At 33.9% G+C, this 27040-nt stretch overlaps 1 protein-coding gene across 9 annotated transcripts in view; it reads right to left on the bottom strand.

Moving 5' to 3' along the window:
- Window positions 1–27040, bottom strand: part of DOP1A (DOP1 leucine zipper like protein A) — a 100360-nt gene that overhangs the window by 58960 nt on the left and 14360 nt on the right. For 7 of the 9 annotated variants that reach the window (XR_009054303.1, XM_057738826.1, XM_057738819.1 and 4 more), the window contains exons 2-6: window positions 15962–16152; window positions 13129–13310; window positions 7043–7213; window positions 4608–4797; window positions 517–615 (exon numbers count right to left, since the gene is read on the bottom strand). Coding sequence is in view for 8 of the 9 variants with exons in the window: in XM_057738826.1 (XP_057594809.1) it covers window positions 517–615; window positions 4608–4797; window positions 7043–7213; window positions 13129–13310; window positions 15962–16099 (780 nt within the window). In the remaining variant the exon portion in view is untranslated. The remainder of the gene's footprint in view (window positions 1–516; window positions 616–4607; window positions 4798–7042; window positions 7214–13128; window positions 13311–15961; window positions 16153–27040) is intronic. The other 2 variants (XM_057738822.1, XM_057738827.1) reach the window with 1 other exon arrangement.

Raw genomic sequence — 27040 nt, 5'->3', positions numbered from 1 at the left:
CTACTGAAAAAAATCTGCATGTAAGTGGACTTGTACAGTTCAAACCTTTGTTCAAGGTTCAACTGTACTAGAGAATGTTAGAGTAACTAAATATTTGGCTTTCAAATTACCACCGACTCTGCTAAGGGTCTGACATACATCCCTGAAATCATCAGACCTAGAAAAGATGACATTAGGACAGAGATGACAGCTGGGTAGAAGGCCTGGGTCTCAGAGTCTTGGCTCACTCACAGCTAGCAATGAATACACTACCTCTTGCTTTTTAAATGTTAGAACTTTTTTTTTAGGTATGAAATAATTTATTTCATTTTCCATATTCTTATCAAAATCAATAAATCTTATTTTTCTCCAAATTTTCACAAATTCTGCTCCTTAAAAAGGGAACTTGTTTTCTATGTACTTATTGGTTTATAAAACAAAAGAATCCAATTTAAATCTAATTTAAAAAATAACTACACATCAGAAATCTATGAATTTGCAAAGAATGCCTTATATTGATATCAGCATTAGTTTTACCTGACTCATGTGGAATGGAAAACAGAAGAGTATGAGGTCCAGTGTGCTTCTCTGTACCAGTACACTTGAATCCTGCACTGAAGTACTTACTGCTTCTACCTAAAATAAGAGAGCCTTTAGTAGCTATTGTGTATTACCCTGGGAAATAGTTACCATGAAAATGTAACAATGCTTCATTTTCCTCACAAAATAAAAGTATGCTTCCAAGTTTTTTTAAATCATTAATTAAACATTTTTACATTGTTTTGAATAGGTAAATATAATGGTTTAAAATTAAGGAGCACAAGAGTACACAGCCAAAAGATTCTCTCCCATCTGTTTTCAATCACCCAGTTTTGTTTGTGTAAACAATCAGAACTACCAGTGAATACTGTCTCCAAACATAAGTAAATAAAAAGATGCATGCATATATCCCAAACTCTGCCTTTTTCATTAACAACATATTCTGAAGAGTTTTCCTTAATATTACATAAAGAGCTTCATTTTTTATAACCAAAGATATACTGCTTTTCATAGATGAATCCTACTTTATTTAACTAGGCTCCTAATGACAGACATTTACACTGTTTACAACCATTTACTATTGTAAATAATGTTGCAGTATACTTACCTAATATACAACAAGCACACCTATAGAATAAAATCCTTCAAAGCAGAATTTGGGAATCTTGGGATTATATGCAGTTGCGATTTAAATAGTGTAATGCTTTGTCTTAGGTTATGTATATTTATATTCTCACCAGCTCTGTGTGACAATTTGTTTTTCCATGTTTACCCACACATTTTTTGCTTTTGCCAATGTGATATATGAAAACTGGTATCCTGATACAGTTTAAACTTTTATTTCTCTTATTATAAATAACACTGAGAATTTTTTCGTATTGTTGAATTATTTGTATTTCCTTAGGTTAAGTTTCTGTTCAAATCAGTTTTTCTACTTGATTGTTAATATTTACTTATCTATTTATATACCTCTTTGAATAATAAGGAGGTTAGTGATTTGACTGTGATGTATTACAGTTTTCCAATTATGGCACTTGGTTTTTAAGGAAATTTTAAAAATGACTTCTTTAAAACTTCCATTAAGTCATTAAAGCAAAATGTAACAATACATTTGGAAAATAGTTTGGTAGTTTCTTATAACCTTAAAACATATATTAGAAGAAAATACAGAAGTAAATCTGTTTGAGCTTAGATCAGACACAATTTCTTAGATAATATCTAACACCAAAAGGACAAATGACACAAGAGAAAACAGATAAATTGGATTTGATCAAAATTAAAATTTTTGTGCTCCAAAGGACACTATCAAGAAAGTGAGAAGACACCTGACAGAATGGGAAAAATATTTTAAAATCATATATATGATAAGAATTTAATATCCAAAATGTACAGAGAATTCCTACAACACAACAACAAAAAGAGAATTAACCCAATTTAAATAATGGGCAAAGAATTTGAATAGATATTTCTCCAAAGATTTAAAAATGGCCAATAACCACAAATATGTTCAACATCATTAGTCATTAGGGAAATGCAAATCAAAACCACAATGAGCTAACACTTTACACCCATTAGGATGCTACAATAAAAAAGACAGACAATAACAAGTATTGAAAAGGATGCTGAGAAATGGGAACCCTTGTATTTTACTAATTAGAATGTAAACCGGTACAGTCACTTTGGAAAACAGTCTGCCAGTTCCTCAAAAAGTTAAACAGGGTTACCATATGACCCAGTAATCCCACTATTACGTGTATATCCAGAAAATATGAAAACTTACGTCTACACAGAAACTTATACATGAATGTTCATAAAGAATTATTCATTAATAGTCGAAAAGTAGGAGTAACCCAACCTGTACTCAACTGATGGATGGATAAATAAAATGTGTTATATCCATACAACAGAATATTAATCAGCCATTAAAAGGAATGAAGTACATGCTTCAACATGAATGAATCTTGAAAACAGTATGGTAAGTGAAAGAAGGCATTCATAAAAGACTACATATTATATAATTTCATTTACATGAAATGTCCAGAATAGACAAATCTATAGAAACAAAAAATAGATTAGTGCTTGCTAGGGACAGGAGGGGGAAATGTGATGTGATTAATGGGTACAGATGGGGTTTCTTTCTGGGGTGATGAAAATGTTCTCAAATTAGATAGTGGTGACAGCTGTACAACTCTGTGAATATACTAAAAACTACTGAATTGTACAATTCAAAAGGATAAATTTCATGGTATGTGAATTATACCTCAATAAAGCTGTTAGTTAAAAAAAGTTAAACATATTTACCATATGAACCAGAAATCCCATTTCTAGGTATTTTCCCAAGAAATAAGAATATATGTCTGGATAAAGAAGATGTGGTACATATATACAAAAGAATATATGTCTGGATAAAGAAGATGTGGTACATATATACAATAGAAGATGTGGTACATATATACTTAGGCATTCAAAATAATGAAATAATGCCATTTGCCACAACATACTAGAGATTATCATACTAAGTGAAGTCAGTAAGACAAAGACAAATATCATATAATATCGCTTACATATGGAGCCTAAAAAAAATTATACAAATGGACTTATTTACAAAACATAAACAGACTCACAGACTTAGAAAACAAACTTATGGTTACCAAAAGGGAAAGTGGGGGGAAGGGATAAATTAGGAGGTTGGGATTGACATATACACACTACTATATTTAAAACAGATAACCAACAAGGACCTACTGTATAGCACAGGGAACTCTACTCAACATTCTGTACTAACCTAAATGGGAAGAGAATATGAAAAATAATAGGTATATATATAACTGAATCACTGTGCTGTACACTTGCAACTAACACAACATTGTAAATCAACTATACTCCAATATAAAATAAAAATTAAAAAAAAATAGTTGTAAATGGAAAAAGAACATGTCTATATAAATAACTGTATTCAAACATTTAGTTTTATACATAACTGCCCCAAACTGGAAAGAACTCACATGTTCATTAATGAGTGAATGAATAAACTGTGGTATATTCATACAATACTACATAACAACATAAAAGAACAAACTACTGATACATGCAAAACCATGGATGACTCTCAGATGTGTTACACAAAGTGAAAGAAACCAGACAACAGCTAACACTGCATGATTCTATTATGTAACATTCTGTAAAAAGCACAATCTGCAGGAATAGAAAATAGACCAGTGTTTGCAAGGGCTTGGGAGTGTAGGGGAATGGGAGCGACTAAAAAGGGACACAAAAGAACTTTTTGGGGTGATGTAAATGTTCTCTATCTTGATTTTGTAGTATTGGTTACCTGACTGTATGCATTTGTCAAATTCATACAACTGTACACATAAGATGAGTTAATTTCAGTGTATGTTAATTATACTTTAATACATATAATCAAAAATCTGCATAAAAATCTTACATCTCATAACCATGTGGGGAAAAAGCAAAGGATGATTAATCGCAACCTGTTTTTAAACATTTCAAAATGACCCTTGAGGATTTCTTTGTTGTTCCCCCCTTGATCATTTTAAGAGTATGGCACTCTACAGAGATAAAAGATTTCCTTCTCTTCTAATATTGAAATTAAAAAATATAAGCAAGCAATCAATGTGATTTTTTCCAACTATCTTTCACTGTTTGCTTTAGTAATATATCATTTTGCATAAATCTCATACAGAATCTGGCTATCACTCTGTCTAAAATCTGCCTCTCCTAACAAGAAAGCTATCATTCAAGAGAAGGTACACTTGGGGATAATACAATGAATGTGGCTATGTTAACAGTAGTCTAATCAGTTAGCAAGATGGTAATAAAAACCATTTATTTGCTTGAATAACAGATAATAAAGATAACATATAAATAACAATTCCTTTTCCATGAAAAAAAATTTGAAGGTTATCAAAAGATACTTAGTGACTAATCTGGTCTTTAAGTTTCCTTAATGAAACATGTAAGCTCCGTGAAAACAGGAACTTCATTCGTGGCACGATTCTTAATATCTGGAATTTTGTGCCTGGCTATAGAGAAGTATAAGTTAAATGAGCAACCACATGTAGACCTACCATTAACTCAATATCACTGCCAATTATATAAAGCTGATCTTCCATGGAAAGCTTTCTGTTCAAATGGGCGAGAACATACGTGATTCCAGGTAGACGCACAGCAGGACTGGTGAGAAGACTACCCCAGAGGGCACTGTAGAATGCCGACTGGTCTACTGCAGCAGCAACCTTTTCCAATAACGTGTTTGTTCTGAGGTACAAAATAAAGTGGTTGAAAAAGGGAAATATTTAGCTTCACATTGTTAAACGTAAATCATGATCCTCTCCCAGAATGTATGAAAGCATCCCTGTCATAGTCATATGTTCCATAGATGTGAAGAAACATACACGTCAGAGTCAGAGGACTGGATGTAAGTCCAGGCTCCCCCATTTACTAGCTGTATAATTTGGGGAGAACACTTAGTCTTTCTTCAGTTCAGTTTCCTCATTTGTAAAATAAAGATAACACCAAAACACCACAAGTCTCATCTACCTCAGTGGGTTGTTAAACCCACATACATTATAGTTAATAATAATCCTATAGCAGAACATGTCTTCTGTTAACTTTCTACAAAATTTTAAAGGATATTTCTAAATATTTCCTTCTCTTTGAAATCACATTATGTAATTCACTACAATTTCAATGAATTATCCTATGACAAAATCAGAGATGCATTATTGCTTTATTAAGAACTGCATTTAAAGAATAATTACCTTTCATTTGCTTTAAATGTAAGATAAACAATGCAATACACAAAAAATTATTATGTTGTTGCATACCAGATTCAGAATCAAGAGAATCTGATGAGTTCTACTGTTTACTTGCTATGTGATTTAATATTAACACTGTAATCCCTTCTGGCCTCAATTTACCTATGCATTAAAAGAACATGTTTTCATATCATTTTATAGAACTTGTAATGAAATAACTAGCAAAACATAATGCTATGCTCTGAAAGTTTATGTCCCCTGAAAATTTATATGTTAAAACCCTGACCCCCCAAAGTGATGGTATTAGAAGGTAGAGCCTTTGGGAGGGGCTTAAGTCATGAGGGTGGAGCCCTCATGAATGAGCTTAGCATTCTTATGAGCTCCAAAGCCCTTTCCAGTAGGTGAGGACACAGGGAAAAGGCTCTAGCTATGAACTGGGCAGAAGGCTCTCACCAAAGCAGGGCCATACTGGCACCTTGATTTTGGACTTCTAGCCTCCAGAACTGTGAGCCATAAATTTCTGAATTTTTGCAGTTCTGAATATTTTAAATTTCTGAAAATAAATTTCTACCCAGTCTGTGATATTTTGCTACAACAGCCCAAAGGACTAAGGCACATAACAAGATAAATCATAGAGATACCACAGTCATAAAGATCATTATTCAATTTCTGTGTTTAATTTTTAATTATAACTAGCAGAGTTATAAAATTGTATTGATTGTACACTTCCCTTAGGAAAATTAATAAAACAATTTAAAACAAGACTGATTTATAAACTAAATAAAATAATCTCACATCATGCTTCTAAAACTGTAAGGAAGTAAGTAAAAAAGTTAATAACAGCAAATGATAAATTTTGAGGACAAAAGTATTTTTTCTCAAAGTAGCTTTAAGAGTAATCCAATGATTTCAGGATTAGATTCTTACAGCATTATGGAAGTAGATGAAATACAATAAAATAGAGTAGCTGCTCAATGCACTGGAATGAATTATTTAGATTTAAATAATTACGTGTACTCAAAGAAAAGTTGGCATTTTCTATTTCTGCCACCTTAATTCATAATTTCCTTTTTGGTAAGAATATCAGTAACAGAGATATTAAAGATACTTAATGTTACCCTGAATTGTCTACCACTATTAACTTCCAAAGAAATAAGATGCTCCAAAACAGATCAAATCATTTTCTTTGAACAGTTAAAATATCAAGAGTATCATGTCAATAGCTTGGTGCTAGGCTATTTTCCACCATTAACAATTTAAAAATTGATGGCACATGGCCCAATTTCCCATTCTTTTTATTAATTTAAATGTCCTATCTATTGTACCATTATTATTTTAAATTATGGGTCACAATTTTTTGAGTGATTTGTATGTGCTAGGCACTAGACTAAGTGATACTGAAATAATACAGTAACACAATGAAATAGGTTTGCATTTTTATACATGAGAAAACTCAATAAAGTTCAGAAATGTTTCCTAAGCTCGCACAGTGTCTGCCAAACTAGAATGTGAACCCAGTCTATCTACCCTCCAAGTCTGTGCTCCTATTACCCAGCTAAATTTTCAGTGTGATACACAGACTAGATATACTACAATAATCTTTTTGCTATAAAAATCTTCAGGTGATATACTGAAGTGTTTAGAATAATTAGTTTTTGTGATGTCAACATTACTGATTTAAGGATGCTTGCTGACAAATCCACGACTTTGATTACTTAGCTGCAGCAATAACAGTACCATCTTACCTCTCATAGTACTCTGATCCTTCTTCTAAGCCAGGAAGAATACCAGTTAGCAATCCTTGTAGACCAGGCTTCAGTGTTTTACCCAAAGGCAGATAATACATCTCATACAAACTTAGCAGTGTTGGTTTCACCGACATGGCAGCATTTGCAAGAAGAGGAAATAGTCCAGAACTGTTTTAAAAAATAAAAGTGGGCGACAAAATAACTACAAAATATTAATTCATACGTACCAACATGTGTGTATAAATCTTTTAAAAATGAAATAATGTTATACTGGTTAGCTTAAAAAGGCATCCTGTATAGTGATGACTTCTCTATCCAATAAACCAACCTAGGTCTCTCACCTCAGCTTCATACTTATAAAACCAATGGCCACCTAGCTGTTTCACAAGGGCTTCAGATTTCACAATTTCTAAACAGAATTCCCTCTCTTTCCCCCTCAAAAAACCTGATGCTTCCCCTGTAACTCCATTTCAAAATATGGTATCGGCAACTATCTGGCTGACCAAAAGCTATACATCTCAGAGTGATTCTTGACCCTTTAAAAAAAAAAAAAAAAACTACTTTAAATTGGAATCAATCACCAAGTTTTCTCTCCAAGTCATTCTCCTACATATTTTTGGAATATAATAAATTCTCTCCATCTCCACTAGATAGTTCCTTAGAAGAGACCATCCAGATATCTCAATCATCATGTCTTACCAAGTACTGCTTCAGTATTGCCCTGAAGCAGCTGTTTTCAAAAGCTTTCATTGGTTTCCTGCTGCCTTTAAGATATAATCTAACTGCTTAATGTGGCTTTTAACCTCTTGCTACTACATACCTCTAAACAGCCCATGTATGCTCACCAATATCATGCGTGCACTCTCTGCTCCAGCTACACTGAAGAATTCCTCTCAAACTCATTTTAGAACCTTCTACACCCTCTCTAGTGACCAGGCCTTTGCACATGCTGCTCTGACAATACAATTCCTGCTCCCTTACTTACACCCTCCTTGTTGTCTGCAGGACTCCTAGACTTTCAGGACTCAGCCTAAGCTGTTTCCCTGAGGAGACTGTCTCTTAATTTGACTAGGTTAGGCTCCTTACTTGATGTTCCCATAGTACCCAATACTTATTCTAATAAGTAATTCTGTTCTTACTAACAATAAGTAATTCTATTGCTGTGATAATAATAAGTAATGCTAGGGACTTCCCTGGCAGTCCAGTGGTTAAGACTCTGCACTTGCACTGCAGGGGACACGGGTTTGATTCCTGGTCAGGGAACTAAGATTCTGCACACCGAGTGCTGCAGCCAAAAAAAATAAATAAAAGTAATTCTGTTCCTCACAGCAAAAGGAAACATCTACAGAGTGAAAAGACAACCTGAAGAATGGGAAAAAATATTCACAAGCCATATATCTGATAAGGGGTTAATATCCAAAACAAATAAAGAACTTGTACAACTCAATAGCAAACAATCTCATTACAAAATGGGCAAAGGACCTGAATAGACATTTCTCCAAACAGCAAGTGCTAGTGTGGATGTGGAGACAAAGGAACCCTTGTGCACTGTTGGTGGGACTGCAAGTTGGTACAGCCACTATGGAAAACAGTATGGAGATTACTCAAAAGTCAAAAATGCCACTTATGGGAATATATTCAAAGGTAACAAAAACACTAACTCAAAAAGATATCTGAACCCCCATGTTCATAGCAGCATTATTTACACTATTCAAGACGTGGAAACAACCTAAGAGTCCACTGATGGATGAATAGATGAAGTTGTGGTATACACACACACATACATACACACCCAAAGGAATATTATTCAGCCATAAAAATGAGGAAATCTTACCACTTGCAACCACATGGATGGACTTTTAAGGTATTAAACTGAGATAAATCAGATCAAAAAAGACATACCGTATGAATTCACTTATAGGTAGAATCTTAAAAAAAACAAAAACAAAAACAAACCCAAACTCACAGAAAAAAAAATCAGATTTATGATTATAAGAGGCAAGGGGTTAGGAGGAGGGGGAATTAAAAGAAGGTGGTCAAAAGGTACCAAATTCCAGTTATAACTGGGTACTAAGAATGTAATGTAAAACATGATGACCACAGTTAACACTGCTATATGATACACAGCAAAGTTGTAATACAGTAAATCCTAAGAGTGTTCATCACAAGGAGAAAATGTTTTTCCTTTATTCTTTTCTTCTTTCTTTCGTTTTTATTGAATCTATATGAGAAGATGATGTTAGTTGAACCTACTGTGGTAATTGTTTCACAATATATGTAAATCAAACCATCATGCTGTATACCTTAAACTTATACAGTGAGGTATGTCAATTATTTGTCAATAAAACTGGGGAAAAAAAGAGTAATTCTAACAGATAATTCTGTAATATCAGAAGGCAAGGGACAATGACTCTATTTCTGTATCCTAAATTCTTAACACCAAGTCCTGCACTTACAAAGTGCTTAACAAATGAATTAAGAATCTGTAATACTCTACTTTATACAGAAAACAGAGGTCATCTAGTGGGAATTCCCTCAACTCCCCACTTTCCTGCCTTCAGTTTTAGGTACAGTGTGACAAAGCTACAAAAGTAGCCTCTTCAAAGCTACCTTGGCCCAGGGCCCAATGTCTGCCTTTGCCAGGGCCCTGCTTTATCCACCATCCTTTTTCTTTCCCGTAAATTCTTTCTCCACTGAAAACTGTGCTTAAATCTTTCCCTGTGATTCTAAAAAGAGAACGAATTACAACAATAACAAAATCCCCAAACCTTTATCTGAACTACTTCCTGGCTTGAAGCTGCCTTCCTACTTGAACTTTAGAAAACAAAAACAAAAACACAAAAGCTGCATTTCCCCCAGCTTATCACCTCCCATCTGATCTTCAATCACGACAGTTCCACCTGCTCTACCGAAACTGGTCTCAATAGCACCACCAATGTCTACTAACTGCCAGATTGGATGGTCTATTTTCAGTTCCTACTCTGTTTCATCTGCCTGTAATATCTGATACTATACACCACAACTTTCTCTTAAAACTCTTTCCCCTTTTGGCTTTCAGGTGAGCTCTGTCTTTTGGTACATTTTCTATCTCTGATTCTTCTTGTTCCTTTTCACTGACTACCTTCCTCCACCTGTGTTTTAAATAATGTGACTCCTAAATATTCACAGATGGTTTTATTCCTTCACAATGCACTGGGTGATCTCAATCATTCTCTTGGTTTCACCTGCCACCTGAATACTGACTGCTCTAAAATCTCTCTAGCCTGAAGTTTGGGTTTGTATTATCAAAAGTTTACGTACCCATTTAATATTTTATGGTGTTCAAATTGCATGTCTAACCTTCTCAGTAACACCTTTGTGTACTGTATCACATTTAAAAAAATAAGCTTGAAGACACAATACAATATTTTATCTTGTAATAGACTATAGAACTTTAAAAATATTTGTATTTAATTATGTTAAACCATAAAACTTGAGATTACTCAATAAAAAATAAAAAGTCCAACATTAATATAAACTTTAGTTTTTAAATTAACTATATGTCTAAAAAATATAGAATAACAATTTTATTCCATAAGGTATGTGTGTGTTAGAACGTCTGCCATATTTAGACATGGTATTCTAGAATTAATTTATTACTCTTATATAACATACTGCTAATAAAATTAGATACACTGCCACTTTGTAAAACAGGTGTTTCTTAAGGTAAACTTTCTGTTAAAGAGTTTAAAAAGTAGCAGGCAAGAGTTATATAAGAAAACTCTTGCCTTAAAGAAAGGAACCTACCTTTTATTACATGTAACACTGATTGAGCAATTCTCAGCTTGTTTTTAAAAAAAGTGCTGTTCCTTGGAATACAGTATTTATTATTAGCATTAACAATACCTATTACTGACTTTAGGTTCTATTTTTAAAACATTCATGCAGAATTTAAAGAAAAACATATACACAGTAAAGTGGACCAATGAAGTTAAAAGTTTGTTTTTAAAAAGACTTATGAAATTGATAAGCTCATGACAAGACTAACCAAAGTGGGAAAAAAAAGGATATCTGCATCACCAATATCAAGAATGAGAAAGAAAAACTGGAAATGCACATGCAAAAGAATGAAATTAGACCCCTATCTTACACAACTCACAAAAGTTAACTCAAAATGGATTAAAGACTTAAATATAAGGCCTGGAACCATAAAACACAGAGGAAACATAGAGGAAAACATAGAGAAAAGCTCTTCGACACTGGCTTGGCAATGCTTTTTCTGGATAGGAAATCTAAAACAAAGGCAACAAAGGCAAAAATAAACTAGTGGGACTATATCAAACTAAAAAGGAAGAGAGGATAAGATATAGGGAAGCCAGCATGAAAAGTTCTAACATATGTTTAATCACAGTTCCAAAAAAGGAAGAGAGAATATATGGAGTTTAAAGGCAATTTAAGGAGACTCAAGAATTGATGAAAGGTACTGAGTCACAGATTTTAAAATCCCAATGAATCCCAATCAGGATAAATAAAAAGATATCTATCTCTAAATATATCACAGTAAAACTGCTAATGACAAAGATGTATAAGTAAATAGGCAAGACTTCTCTGAGGAGTTGATATTTGATCAGAGACCTGGATTAAAGCATTACAAGGTGAGGGAAAAGCAAAGAAAATGATGAAGAATAAGCAAAGAGACCTATGTTGTCAGAATGGAGTAAACTGGGTAGAAAGTAGCAGGAGTTAGAGGTCACTGACACAGCCTGGGCCAAAATACATGAAGCCAGAAAAGTCACAGTAAGGGTTCTGAATTCCATTTTTAAGTGACAGGAGGAAGTCAATGGAGGTTTTTAACAGAGGAATGACGTTATCTATTTAATGTATTAAAAAGTTTAGTCTGGTACTATGTGGAGAAAAGGGTGTAAGAGGATAAGAACAGATGTTATATGAACATTAGGAGGCCAGTAACAAAGGCCAGACTAGAGATAATGCTTACTTAGTGTGGATGCTGCCAGTAATGGTAGAGAGAAATAGATGTATTTGGAACATGGAACAGTAGCTAACATTTATTGAGTACCTACTACATGCTGTACATTGTTCAAGTACTTTACATATATTAACTCATTTAATTCTAGTAACAATCCTATGAAATTGGTAATCTTATTCCCATTTTTGCAGATGAGAACACATGCAGAGAGAGATGAAGAAAATGGCCCAAGATCACAGAGCAAGTTAGCCATAAATATGAATTGTTTGACTCCACTGCCTCTGCTCTTAACCACCATAAGATTAAACTCTTAGTGACAGAATGTACATGAGAGGAAGGAGAATATGGGCAAAGAAAACAAGATGTCAAGTGTAACTCTGAGATTTCAGGTGTAAATGGATGGATGGGGGTAGATTTACTGAACTTTAGCATACTACAGATGGCCAGGTTTATGGGAGAAGGTGAGGTGAGTTTGGAGCAGGTTGAGCTTCAGGTGTCTTTAAAGATTCACAATGAGGTGGCAAGTAAGCCAGGAGTTTAAAGCTGAAATCAGCACCAGTGATATCAAGTTGGGAGTCAGCACATAAAACATAAATCATGGCTTGCATAAGCATGCCCAAGGAGAGAATATAAAGTGAAAACATTAGGTGCAGGTCTAAGCAAGCCTTAAGAAACTCCATATGTAGAGTTCAGGGAGGGGAGAAAAGGCTGATAGAGGGGATTGAGAAACTAACAAAACTGGAGAATGTAGTATGACAGAAGCCAAGAGAAAAAGACTATTTCAAGTAGAGAATGGTCAACTATGTTGAAAGCTGCTGAGAGATCAAGGTATTTTATTTTTTCTCAGGGTAGTTCTCTACCTTAAAAAGGGAGAATGTATTATAGTCTCCATAATTTTGAATGAAAACTTTTCAAAAATGAAATCTGCGAAGAAAACAATTCTTATATTAAGATACTGTAAATTTTTCTGAAGTACTTATTTATCAAAATATTTAAGATCAACATCTGAAAACTCTCATTAAGGAGTTTTAAATTTTTTAGCTTATACTGCAAAAAGCATAAAATAGTTAAAAATACATTTTACTTACATGCAAATAGATAGTAAAACTATTCTCACCTATATAAAAAAAGATCTTTGGCAAGTCGCTTAGGTCCAATGATTTTGAAGATAATTTCGTATGTTTCAAGTGCCTTCCGATGGACTCCACCTGGTAATGCTGGATGTAGACATTGAGCTAGGCGTTTGCCTATGGTCAGCTTTTTGGGTACTACTTGATACTTTGCATTGTTTTGTAAAACCTTGAAGAAAACATTTTAATTCAGTTGAGAAAAAAATATTACATTTCATTTTATTTCATTTTCTAGAATACTATTAATAAAAATCCTTACAGGACTTCTATACACTCTGAAAAAATTATAGAGGATGTCAAAAAACTTTTGTCAGTTACAATCAACAATACTGGATTTAAAATTAAAACTGAGGATTTAAAAGTATTAATTTGTTAAAAAAAACTAGTTCCATGTTAACAGAAATAACATTTTTATGAAAAATAACAATAATTCCAAAACAAATCTGTTCAGAAGAAAATCACTGCTTTAGATGTTTGCAAATCTTTAATGTCAGTCAGCCTTCAACCTATTTTTGATACACTGTGAAATATATGAGGAAAATCAAACCTCAGCATAGATATGTAGTTGGAAGAGGAACAACCACTGCTGTAGTATATCTTATTATAGCAAGTAATTCTAATGCTAACAAGAACATATATGAGATTATTACTGCCCATTTACTTTTACTAATTTCCCAACTGGACCAAATACATGTTGCTATATTTATCCAGTCACTACATTTCTTTAGAGATGATGGTCAAGACAGAATTTATAGAAGATGCTATCTCACAAACCACCCAAAGGAGATTAATTATTTAAGTAATAAAAGACTTATAAATGCAGTTCTTCAGGGTATTGTGGCAAAATTCTGATAGAATATGAGAAAATGAACACTCAGAATGAATACAATAGACTAGAACTAGAATTTAGATGAAATACAAAAGAAGTCCTTTATTTTAAAAAATAAAGAAATGAGGTTGAAATATATAAAATGAATGATCTGCCAAAGGCAGCACAGAAGAGAAGCACTAGATCTTCCAGTTCATAAAAAAAGTGGAGGGTCTGAGGTCCACTGAGACATAACATTTTCAGTGTTCTTCACTGCAAGCCTTCAATCCAGTTTTAAATTGGATGTAACAAATGTAAATAAAATTAGACCTACGAATGCAAAGAAAATCAAGGGCACAACAGCAATAAGACTTCAAAAAATTTTTTCATTTTTTTCACACTAGCTGCCTTCCATTTCTAGAATATTAATTTGAACTTTGGATGCAGGAGCAAAGAATCAATTTTTACATATATTTTAAAGAAAATATAATTATTACCAGAAGTATCTCTGTAGAAGGAAACAATGATCTATAACACAAAATGCTTCACTAAAGAAATTCTAATACCAAATAAAATTTTTTTAAAAGAGCAAAATACAGCACTATTTTCTAAAAGCATTTGAGTTAGAAAACTTTCATAATTAAGGTAGTAATTTAGTATATTAATAAATAATAAAATTTTATACTAGAACATATTTAGACTATCTTCAACAAATTCATACATACATAATCCTTGCCTTGTTTCACCATGATTTTAGGTAAGTTTCACCAGTGCCTTGCATAGCCTACGTTGTGTTATCTGGATACAGTGAAATCTGCTTTCATGAATATGGATTAACTATAAAAAACTATGTACTTAATTAGGCAAATTAACTTCCACAATTTAATTAATTGCTTTTACACATAGCTCCTACTAAGTCTTCAGAAAGAGACCCTTCAGGACAAGAAAGAACCTAACTACCTTTAAGCAAACTCATATTTTTGGCTGCAATTTCTTGGGGATATTGTAAACATTTTGAGAATTTATCAAACCTCAAATGATAACTGTTAGAAGGTAACATGTCAAACAGAAGTTTGTGCATCTAATTTTAAGATAAATCCTTGGCATTAGAAATGAGGGCTTTTCTTTTTAAGATATCAGGGTAATTATCTATAGTAAGTAAGAGGTTGAAAACTAGTGTCCCTGGTATGTATTTTAAGACAAATTTCTTTCCTAACAATTGTATGCTAAATTGTTTGATGTTAAAAGTTACTGGAAGAGCTCGCCCTTCCTATCTGCTCCCTTAGTCCACTTAATATTTAGTAGGATTTGTATTTAATAACAGCTATTAAAAACAAACCCTCCAAAGCCCCCAAAATAAAAACTATGTGTGTGAAGTGAGAAAATTTTGATCTAAGTTAAAAAATTTAAAGCTACAAGTTGAGCAGTGATGCCACCACAAAGACAGTGGATAAAAACCAGACGTGAAGAACGATCATTCAAGGTCAAGCTCCAAGACCTAAGCAACTGCTTTGTCACTTCTGTAAAAAGCACTGACTATAAACTAAGAACTGCCTGGATATAAAATGTTTTCTTAATGCTATATGCTCTTTGGAAAGGACACCACTGCTTTCCACATGCAGTTTTTAATTTTGCTGCCAGGAACTCAGGAACCATACCTGATGCTCATTTACAGGAACTTATTAACCTTCATGGCTAGCATACTTGCTTCCTAGTCTTGTGTTCATAGGTAATAATGGAATAACTATATTTTTTAAGTACTGTTGCAGTTTTGGCCTCAAAAAAAAAAAAACCAAAAAGAAAAAAACAAAAAACAAAAAACCAAAAAACCAACAAAAAAACCTGACTACATAGGCATGCAACTCACGAAGTTAAATAGCAGAATCAAAATTAATTCTGAGGTTTAGTTATGTTTTTAAATTCTTTACTTCAAGGTTTAGAGAAATCCAGTAAATACAGAAGCAGATTTCTGAGTTTTATTCCATTTTATGAAATGAGGAAGACAGACATACCTTATTAAGTTTTCCAAGTGCCGATATCAAATCTGCCCATTCACTGGAATATTCAAAATTCTTTAGTGCTTTATCAATTGCAGCTACATAGTTTCTGTATTTGGAGTCACTCAATAACTCCAGCTCTTCTGTGTTCATCCTCCTGCAGCGTCCCACTAGAGACCAACTCCAAAATCATGTAAAATCATTACCTACAAAAACAGTTTGCAGGAGGAACCAAAGTTACAAAGTAAAGTATTAAAATGGGTTCAGAATTAATGGCTAACTTTAAAATGTTTCTTGAGTTATAAGTGATCAAAACTTCAGTCAGCTAGTATGCAGAGTCATGGAAATATTCAAAGACAGCTTCAAAGATAACTACCCATGTGTTCCTTCCTAGGAACTGGAAAAATGGCTGTGAGAACTTAGGTGATATATAAAGGAGTAGGAAATATGCCCAAACTAATTTCAATTTAGAAATCATGTTATTTCTGTCATATCTGCTGATATAACATTCTGATACACATACTCTCTACTTTGTTTTGATCCTAAAATGCACTGAGACTAGTTAGATTAGAAACATCAAGGACATTAAAAAACAACAACAATAGGAAAAAGAAAAAGAAATGAATGACTTGGAGATCATCTTATTTTATTAAGCAATAATGGACAGACAGTATGAAAGAACATCAGCTATTTGGAATTAATAAAACTTTTTTTTTTCCCTTTGGAATCAATAAAAGTTTTAATAAAACTGACAAGTATATGTGGTAGTTTAAAATATGTCCACAAATTCTTTGATATTACTTTCAAAAAGCAGTGTCTAATTCTCCAGCCCCTTGGGCTGAATTCTGGGACTCAATTCTAACAAAAATAATAAGGCAGAAGTGACAATGTATAATGGCCAAAACTAGGTCATAAAAGCTTCCTCCTGCTCTCTCTCTTAGGTCACTAGCTCTGGGGAAAGCGAGCTGCCACATCACGAGCATACTTCAAGGAGCCTTATGGAGAGGTTCCTGTGGTAAGAACTGAGGCTTTCTGCCAACAGCCATGTGAGTGAGCCACCTTAAAAGCAGATCCTTCATTCCCAGGCAAGCCTTGAATTGACTGCATTACCAACTGACATCTTGACTGATTTCATGAGAGATCCTGAGCCAGAACTACATAGCTAAGTCTCTCAAATTCATGACCTAAAGAAATTCTGCTGTTTTAGGCCACTGAGCTGGGGGTAATTTGTTACACAGCAACAGAATAGATGACTAATACAGAGTAGTAACAAGGATTTAACTGAGGCTCAACTTAAAACTCAATGTGGCCTCTCCAGTTTTTTGGTTTCCAGACTTTTAACTTTGAACCCGTCCCTAGAGCTGGGTTTGTGGATCTGCAGGAGAATCTAAGAATGGGCCAACACAATTAAATGAGAGGTTAAAACGTCTTTTCAGCAAATGGTTTGGGATAACCGGATATCCATGTGTAGAAGAATGAAGTGGTCTCCTTCCTAAGTGGTCTCCTTCCTCACACCTACATAAAAACTCAAAATGAATCATAGATCTAAATGTAATAGCTAGAACTATAAAACTCTTAGAAGAAAATACAGGAATAAATCCTTGTGGCCTAGAGCTAGGTCTTCTTAGGATTTCTCAGAAATAACACTAAGGTAAGGGCACCATAAGCAATACAACCACAGCAAGGAAAAAAACAGATAAATTGGACTTCATCAAAATTAAAAACCTTCATGCTTCAAAAGATACCATCAACAAAGTGAAAAGATAACTGACAGAATGGAAGAAAATATATCTCCCATATTTCTGTTAAGGGACTTGAACTAGATATATAAAGAACACTTGTAAGCCAATAACAAAAGGACAAATAATTTAAAAATGGGCAAAGAACATGAATAGACATTTCTCCAAAGAAGATACACAAATGGTCAATAAGTTTATGAAGTGATACTCAACATCATTAATCACCAGGGAAATGCAAATCAGAACAAGATACATCACACACACTAAGATGGCTACAATAAAAAAGACAACAATAAGTATTGGCAAAGATATGGAGTAACTAGAACCCTTGTACACTGCTGTTGGGCATGTAAATTGGTGCAGCTGCTTTGGAAAACAGTCTGGCAGTTCTCAAAAGGTTAAACATGGAATTACCATACAACCCAGCAATTCTACTCCTATGTATGGTACACATACCAAGGGAAATGAAAACATGTCCACATGAAAACTTGTACATGAGTGCTCAAAGAAGCATTATTAATAATAACCAAGAAGGGGAAACAACTCAAATGTCCACCAACTGATGTGTGGCTAAATAAAAAACAATGGATTATTCTTCAACCATAAAAAGGAATGAAGCACTGTTACATACTACAACATGGATGAATCTTGAAGCCATGCTAAGTGAAAGAAACCATTCACAAAACACCACATATTTTATAATTCTATTTATATGAAATGTCCAGAATAGACAAGTCTTTAGAGATGCAAAGTAAATTAGTTTTTGGTTAGGGTGGCAACGGGAGTGAATTGAGGAGAAACAAAAAGTGACTCTTAATGAGGAAAGGGTTTCTCTTGGAAATAACAAAAATATTAAAATTGATTATAAGATCCACACACCAACAGTCAATTCATTTTTGATAAAGGAGAGAAAAATATACAATGGGGAAAAGACAGTCTCTTCAGCAAGTGGTGTTGGGAAAGCTGGACAGCCACATGGAAATCAATGGAGTTAGAACACATCCTCTCACCATACACAAAAATAAACTCAAAATGGCTTAAAGACTTAAATATAAGACATAACACCACAAAACTCCTAGAAGAGATCACAGACACAACATTCGCTAACATAAATCGTACCAATGTTTTTTTAGGTCACTCTCCCAAAGCAAAAGAAATAAAAACAAAAATAAAGGACCTAATCAAACTTATAAGCTTTTGCACAGCAAAGAAAACCCTAAAACCTGAAAAGACAACCTATTAAATGGGAGAAAATATTTGCAAACAATGCAACCAACAAGGCTTAATTTCCAAAATATACAAACATTTCATACAATTCAACAACAACAAAAAAGGAAACAATCCAATCAAAAAATGGGCAGAAGGCCTAAATAAACATTTCTCCCAAGAAGAAATAAAAATGGCCAATAGGCACATGAAAAGATGCTTAACATCACTAGTTATTAGAGAAATGCAAATCAAAACTACAATGAGGTATCACCTCACACCAGTCACAATGGCCACCATTAAAAACTCTACAAATAACAAATGCTGAAGAAGATGTGGAGAAAAGGGAACCCTCCTACACTGTTGGTGGGAATGTAAGTTGGTGCAGTCAACATGGAAAACAGTATGGAGGTTCCTTAGAAAACTAAAAACAGAATTACCGTAAGATCCAGCAATCCCACTCCTGGGCATATATACAGACAAAACTCTAATTCAAAAAGGTACATGTACCCCTATGTTCACAGCAGCACTATTCATAACAGCCAAGACGTGGAAACAGCCTAAATGTCCAACAACAGAGGAATGGATAAAGATGTGGTACATATATACAATGGAATACTACTCAGCCATAAAAAAGAACCAAGGGGGAGGGGGTTACGGAGAGATGGGAGTGGTAGGTTGGGGTTAGCAGATGTAAGCTATTACATATGGAATGGATAAACAACAAGGTCCTACCGTGAAGCACAGAGAACTATATTCAGCATCCTATGATAAACCATAATGGAAAAGAATATTAAAAACAGAATATGTATATATATAGATATATAACTGAATCACTGCTGTACAGAAGAAAATAACACAATGCTGTAAATCAACTATACTTAAATAAAAAATTGTTTATAAGAATGGTTACACAGCTCTGTGAATGTACTGAAAACCACTGAATTATACACTTTAAACAGGTGCATTGTATAGTATGTGAATTATATCTCAGTAAAGATATATAGCTATATATATGTGTGTATATGTAAGATATGTATCTATATATGTAAGATATATACACATATAGATATATGTATACATATAAAAATGGGCTTTAGGGATTTGTGCATTACTTCAAATTACCTGCAAAATTTACATCTTACATATTATTGGGGAATAGCCTACTTTTATAACAGTCACAAAAATAGTTTTTAAAGTAATCCTCAAAAAGGTTAAGAATCACTGCTCTAGGGCTTCCTAGGTGGCGTAGTGGTTGAGAATCCACCTGCCAATGCAGAGGACATGGGTTTGATCCCTGCTCCAGGAAGATCCCACATGCCACGGAGCAACTAAGCCCGTGTGCAAAAATAAAGAAAAAGAATCACTGCTCTAGAGAATATAATCTAAATTAGTAAAACCTATTTGTGATGGAAAAAGCTAAAAATCTCTTAATTTATTAAATCAAAATTTTCCTGCTTAAGGTTATGCCAAAAAGAAGCAATACACATTTCCCAATTCTCTATCTCAATTGTTTTATCCATAAAAACAAAACCAGACAAATCCTAAATCCCATCTTTGGAGAGAATATCACCTTAAATATAGAGTCACTTGATATAAGAAATTATTTACTTCAGTACACTGTGAACCAAGCAGTACGTTTGGGTGCTGATTAAAGAGAATATCCCTGATTTCATGACACTTTCCCCATTGGGAGTGGTGGGAGTGGAGAATAAAGTAAGGTAAATCCTTTAAGACAATTAATCTACTTTTCTCTTTAAAACTGTGATATTTGATCCTAGGGGCTTAATATAAAGTTTATGAGGGAAAAAAACCCCACTTTATTGTTATATCTTCATGCTCTGGACTCTCAGAGCAGCAAACCAAACATAAAGCTGTAATTTGAAGTACCACTCTGAGAAATCCAAGATGACTGTGAAATTTAAATAAGTGATACAAAAATTATCTCAACTACCTTCCATTTCAAACTTGATTTTGTTTTACAGAAGCGTTGGACATGTAATTGTTTTACTAGGGTAGAAGTCTTTGAGAGCAGGAACTATGTTTTATACATGTCCATATGTTGCACAGCACATAACTTATAACAGTGAGGCTCAAGCTGGGTTCATACACAGTAGTTTAAGTGTAATGGTTAAGACTGGGAATAAATTAAAAATTCTGCAAGATGTTTTATCATTAATCTATGGTTTCTAAAAATTTTTTAAACTAGATTTAACCACAACTATAAACAAACACACAGCAATATGTGCTTCAGAAAGAAAAGACTGACATACGAAAACATTTAAAGCTATTAAATTTGATAACTAATAATTAAATATTAATACATAGTGACATATGGAATGAAGGTTACAATGAACACAAACTAAAACATTTATAATTTTGCTTCTGAAAAATCAGAGAAGAAAGAACTACAAAACCAATTAAATTTGGGGGAAAAATCAACTTGACTGGATTTTCTAAAGGTGTATAAAAATAGTATAAAACAACTATAAAATACAATAACTATAAATTCTAATTGATAAACCTAAGAATGTACCAGTGGTAGACAGAGTAAAGCACATGTATAAATTTTACTGACAGGGACATTTTTTTCCTTAGCAATATTTCCAGTGTAAGATACAACACATCCATTTTGAAGATATACAATATTTGTGCATGGGGAAGATTAACCTGAAAGTCAATTTAATAGTAATTTCTAACAATGAAAATACGAGTTATCTGTAATTGGGGTATTAATATAATTGTGAAGCAAAGTTACCTCAATTGACACATCCTTCAGACATACTTTTTTATTTGGTATATTAAACAAACAAACAAAACAACTGACCACTAATGGTTTCTGGTATTTACAACTCTTGTACATGTTTACAGCTAAAAAAGTTGAGTCAGGCAAGAAATTTGGATTTTCTTCTTTAGCTAAAAAAATTCTAAATACTTAAATATGATTAAAAAGAGTGCATATAGCATGGGACACGTATAATATTAGGTAGAACATCAGAAGCAAAATCTTATGAAAACAGTTGAAAACTGAGAAAGGACATTCTATAAGAAGTTTCATCAGCAGTGAGCTGTAGTATTTTCTTTCATGTGAGAAGATGGTCAGATTTGGTTATACTTCCTCAATGATATTAATGCAAATAAAATTACTCATATATCAGAAGAGAAGTCAAAGGATAACGCACCACTTTTGAATTTTCCATCCAATATATAATAAATGCAAATTCCAGTTCTCAGGATTTTTCTTCCCACATTTTATTTTAAAGAAACTTAGATCAGTAATTCTCAAACTATCTATGTAAAGAACCAGTTTTCTCCCCCAACCCATTGCTGACTGATGCTTTTCTAAAATATAAAATCATGTACTTAATTGTTGCAGTGGCATCAAGTTTCTATAAATGTTTCCAAATGATTACTTTCTTCCCTGCTCTTATGTCATGTTTCCTTAACAAAGAATTTACCAATGGCCCACAATTCACACTTTGAATACCACTGGCTTAGATCGTAATGCAAATATAACATACTCCCATATTGCAACAAGGAAACTTTATACGCTGCCATTTCTCCAAAAGCGTGGTGGCACATGGCAAAAAATACTCATATTCAAAAACCAAACAGTGTTTTGTAGAAAACCCAGCCCATGGAAAGATAGGCAGTAGAGGGCAGGGCTTCCAAGCATGGGGTTAAAGTCAGTATAGCTGGGAATCCAGATCCTAGTTCTAATACCTACTCAGCTGTATGAATTTGGGCAAGATGCCCCAAGCTTCCATTTCCTCATCTGTAAAAGGAGATAATACCTACCTCAATAGTTGTCAAAATTAAAAAATATACACATTAAAGTTATCAGAATGCCTGGCATAGAAAATGCTCTAAAAACAAAGTTACTACCAATAAGAACAAAACATAGTACTAGGAAGCAATTGTGCTAATTATAAGGGTTAATAAATCATAATGAAGCATCAGATATGGCTCAGAACTTACAGGCAGCAAAATAGGAACTTGAAGACTCTCACTAACTTATCTCCCATTGTCTCATGCATGCAAATTATCATTGCCAAACCTGCTTTGGTTTTTACTTTTTTTTTTTTTTTTTACTATTTTATTAAACACACCTATTAGATGAGTTTTGACTAATGCATACACCCATAAAACCACCACGACATTGAAGATTGCTCACCACAGTTAAGATACAGAACATTTCCATCACTCTAAACAAGAAACCAAACATATCCATCACCTCCATCAAATGAGTTTTTGGTCTGAAATGGAAAAAACAATCTATTGTACCCCAATAGATACAATAAGTAATACAACTTGAAAATGAAAAAATAAACACAAACAAAACTTCTAATTTGTTTTTTCTTAAAGCGATACAGATACGTCAAAAAAGCACTTATAATCTTTCAGGAGCTATTAATAAGTAGCTTTTCTGACTTTATCTATAGTCCACTTGACAATTTAGTTGCAGTTCTTCAAACTTATAACTTAAATAAACTGAGCCCAGACTGTCAGAAAACATGTTTAGTATAGTGTTTTGTCATTCAAATATAAAAAAAACAAAATAGTTGTTTAAAAACAGTCATAAATTTCTCTAGGCAAATTACACCCTGTGAAAATCATCAGGTAGTACAGGTTTATGTTTTCACACTTTACAGCATAAAAAGGCAAAATTTAAGTAAGAAATAAAACATTCCAACAGAGCATCTGAATTTTAAAAATGTTTTGTTTAAATGGTTATAAAAAATGAGTAGACTTAATTTCAGAATAACTACACAAAGATACTTTGGCGGGTTTGATTATCACTAGCTGAGCCCTCCCCTTCCCTCCCTCCTTTGTCATGAAAGATAAGAGAGGGACTGAAGAGAGCAGGAACTATTCAGTATTAACTGATTCTAAAGATACACCCGGGGACTGTCCAAGTGTTTTACCACATCCCAAGGATGTATATGAATAAATTATTTAAAGCATCATGCAATGCAGGGAAAAAACCCTACTTGTTGATTATGAAAGAAAAAGCATCTAAAAAATGCTATAAAGATGCTTTTTCCAAACGTTTTTGACTAAACGAAAAATTATCATTCAGTAATTGTTACCATCTAACAAATGAATGTGGCAATTACTGACAAATAATTTTGGTCAAAAGTTCTGAATTTCAATGTTGACACTTTCACTAAATCTTTAGCAAATCATTTAACAAATTCATAAAGCTAGTTACTCCAGCAAACTGGTAACTTCCCTGGAGGGCTAACAATATGGATAGAAGAAAACATCAGGTATTTCACAAATAGGTTAAGGTCACCCACTAGAACCCTGATGCCCTGAACTTCCCTCAGTCTGACCCAATCTCAAACCTTCAAATGGTATATATGCTAGGAAACTCCAAACACATAACCAACGGATCCTCTGCAGAGGAATATAATTAAGACCAGGCCACCTTCTGGCCTTAATTACATTCTAAGGATAAGACCTTCAAACCAGCAGCATCTTAGCTAATCCTACACTGTGCTTAACTAAATGCCAGGCACTGTTCAAATGCTTCACATAATGAAATTCATTTAATCTCATTCGATCTTTTGAGGTATAGGTACTTCTTACTATTATTACTGGCCACATTAACAGATAAAGGAACTGAGGCATAGAAACATATGTGACGTAGTTAAATGGCAGGGCCAGGGTTTTACACTTCAGCAATCTGGCTTTAGAGTTCTAACTCTGAATCACTACTCTTCATTCTCGTGGAGACTTTTTTCCTTCTCATATCCGATCCTACCTCAGGGCCAGGGAGTGAAGTGTCTTTCCTATTCCCTTCGTAACACTTAGCTGGCAAAATTCCAATCCCGGTTGAGCTCAGTTATGCCTGAACTCAATTATGCTGGAGAAAAATTATACAACCATGCTGACCAACTGCACTTTAAATTGAGAAATACAAACCTCAAACACTCAACGCTGTTCTAATCCACTACGTTTTCTTCATAACCTTATCTGCCTGACAACTATTTCATACCTTCTTTTCTCAAAGCTCTAATACCACCTTCTCTTCATCGCTGCTAAAGACCAAGCCTCAAATTTAAGAAAACCGAAGAAAAAGGAACGCTCTTGCATTCCCCCCAACAAATCTACAAACATATCTCCATCTACACCCACATTCTCCACTTTCCCTTCTGTTCTGAGGACCAAAAGATCCTCCTCCTTTTGCTGTATTCCGGATTCTATTTCCTCTTGCCTTCTCAAGACTTTTGCCCAAGTGCTTTATTGGCTTTCTCTCCTCCCTCAGTACCAGTTTCTCCTCTACAGGATCATTCCCCATCAGCTACAGACAAGTCCTGGACTCTCTCATGGTGAAAAACTAAAATCACAGCCTCCCCTTGACCCCCAAAGGCTACCAACCCATTTTTCTGTTCTCTATTATTACAAAGCTTTTTGAAAGATTTCTCTATACCCACTATTTCATTCCCTTATCTCCTATTCACTCTTCAGCCCACTGAAAAATGCCTCATGACACTGTTCCTTCAAGAAAACCACCCATATAAAGGTCACCAGGAAAAGTGACCAAAGGTCACTTCTCTAGCCCATCATCTTAACTTCTCAGCAGCATTCAGTAGTTTGTTCTTGGCTCACAAGGTATGTTCTGACTTCTCTAACAAGTCTTTTTCAGTCTGTGTTGGCTTCTTTTCTCTATTCAAATTTTATTTTATTATCATTATTTTTTAAATGCTAAAGTACTCAAGGCTCAATCAGGAGCTCTCCTCTCTTCTCTCCCCTGAGTTATCTCTTCTAGTTCTATAGTTTCAAATAGCATTTAACTGATATAGCCTAAATATATAACCACCTCTTCTGTTATTTCCTCTTCTATTCTTCTAACTGGTTGGCGTCAACTCCAGCACACCACTGAATCCTGCTTCTATTCTTGAGCCCTATAATCCATCATCCACAGAGAAGCCAGAGATCTTTTAAAATCACAGTATATCATTATAAGAACATCCAAACTCAAATACAGTAACATGTTTTGCATTGCAGGGCATCTTGCATTTGCTATTCTCCACACCTGGAAATTCTCAGGTCAACTCTCTGTGTAGCAAATTCCTTCCTATCTCCAAGTACTATCAAACCCTCAGAGAAGCCTTTCTCAAGTGGCCCACACTCGGCCCACAATCTTAACATCAACTCTAGAATATCACATGGTTACCCTCCTAGCACTTAACTACGGTCTGAAACTGTCCTATCTAACCCTCCCTCACTGGAATGCAAATATCATGAGATCAGGAGCCCGAGTGGACTCATTCACTACTGTATCAGCAGTCTCATAAAAGTGACTGACACACAGTAGGCCCTCAAATCCTTTAAAAAAATGAATTAGTCAGTGTGAACAGTTCACAAACCATTTTGCTTTGTTTCTCTGAGAAAAGCCTTGTAGAAAACAGAATTACAGTTCTCTCTTTTTTAACCAGTGTAGCCAACATGCACTCCCTTCAAACAGATTGTATTCATAATGGCTATTACGTGCTTTAAAAAATTAAAAGGTTCTCCTAAGAACACCTATAAAAAATGTGCTATATCCAATTACATTTTAAAACTTAGTTCAGTTTAAGAATCAGTATTAGGCAGAGTGAAGTGAGTCAGAAAAACAAATATCGTATATTAATACACATATGCGGACTATAGAAAAATGGTATAAATTAACCCGTTTGCAAGGCAGAAATAGACACAAATGTAGAGAACAAACACGTGGACACTGAGTGGGGAAAGCGGGGAGGGTTGCAGGGGAATGAATTGGGAGATTGGGATACTGAATTGTACACTCTAATATATGCAGTTTATTGTCTGTTAACTGTATCTCAATAAAAGTTCTTAAAAAAAAATCAGTATTAGGCAAAACTACTTAATGTGGACTTTGTCATTCTAGCCCTTGTGAAAGGAAATCGGTTAAGTATAATACTCCCAGAGGTCTAACCTTTTAAAATTAATTAGATGCCAATCTGTGGTTGAAGAAAATTTTGACAGTTTTACTATATTTTATAAATATATTTAGCTATATTTCCACTTTTGCTTTCAGTAAAAACTAGAAAAATTAAAACCTAAGATAGGAAAAATCAAAATCCCAGCATTCCACCAAAGCGAAAAACAGCAAACTTGATTTAATTTTGCTTTTTTT

This window comes from Hippopotamus amphibius, chromosome 6 (genome assembly GCF_030028045.1).
Source record: "Hippopotamus amphibius kiboko isolate mHipAmp2 chromosome 6, mHipAmp2.hap2, whole genome shotgun sequence".
In the NCBI taxonomy this organism is placed as follows: Eukaryota; Metazoa; Chordata; class Mammalia; order Artiodactyla; family Hippopotamidae; genus Hippopotamus; species Hippopotamus amphibius.
The sequence above is the reverse complement of the archived record's forward strand: the minus strand, read 5'-3'. Positions and strand labels throughout refer to the sequence as shown.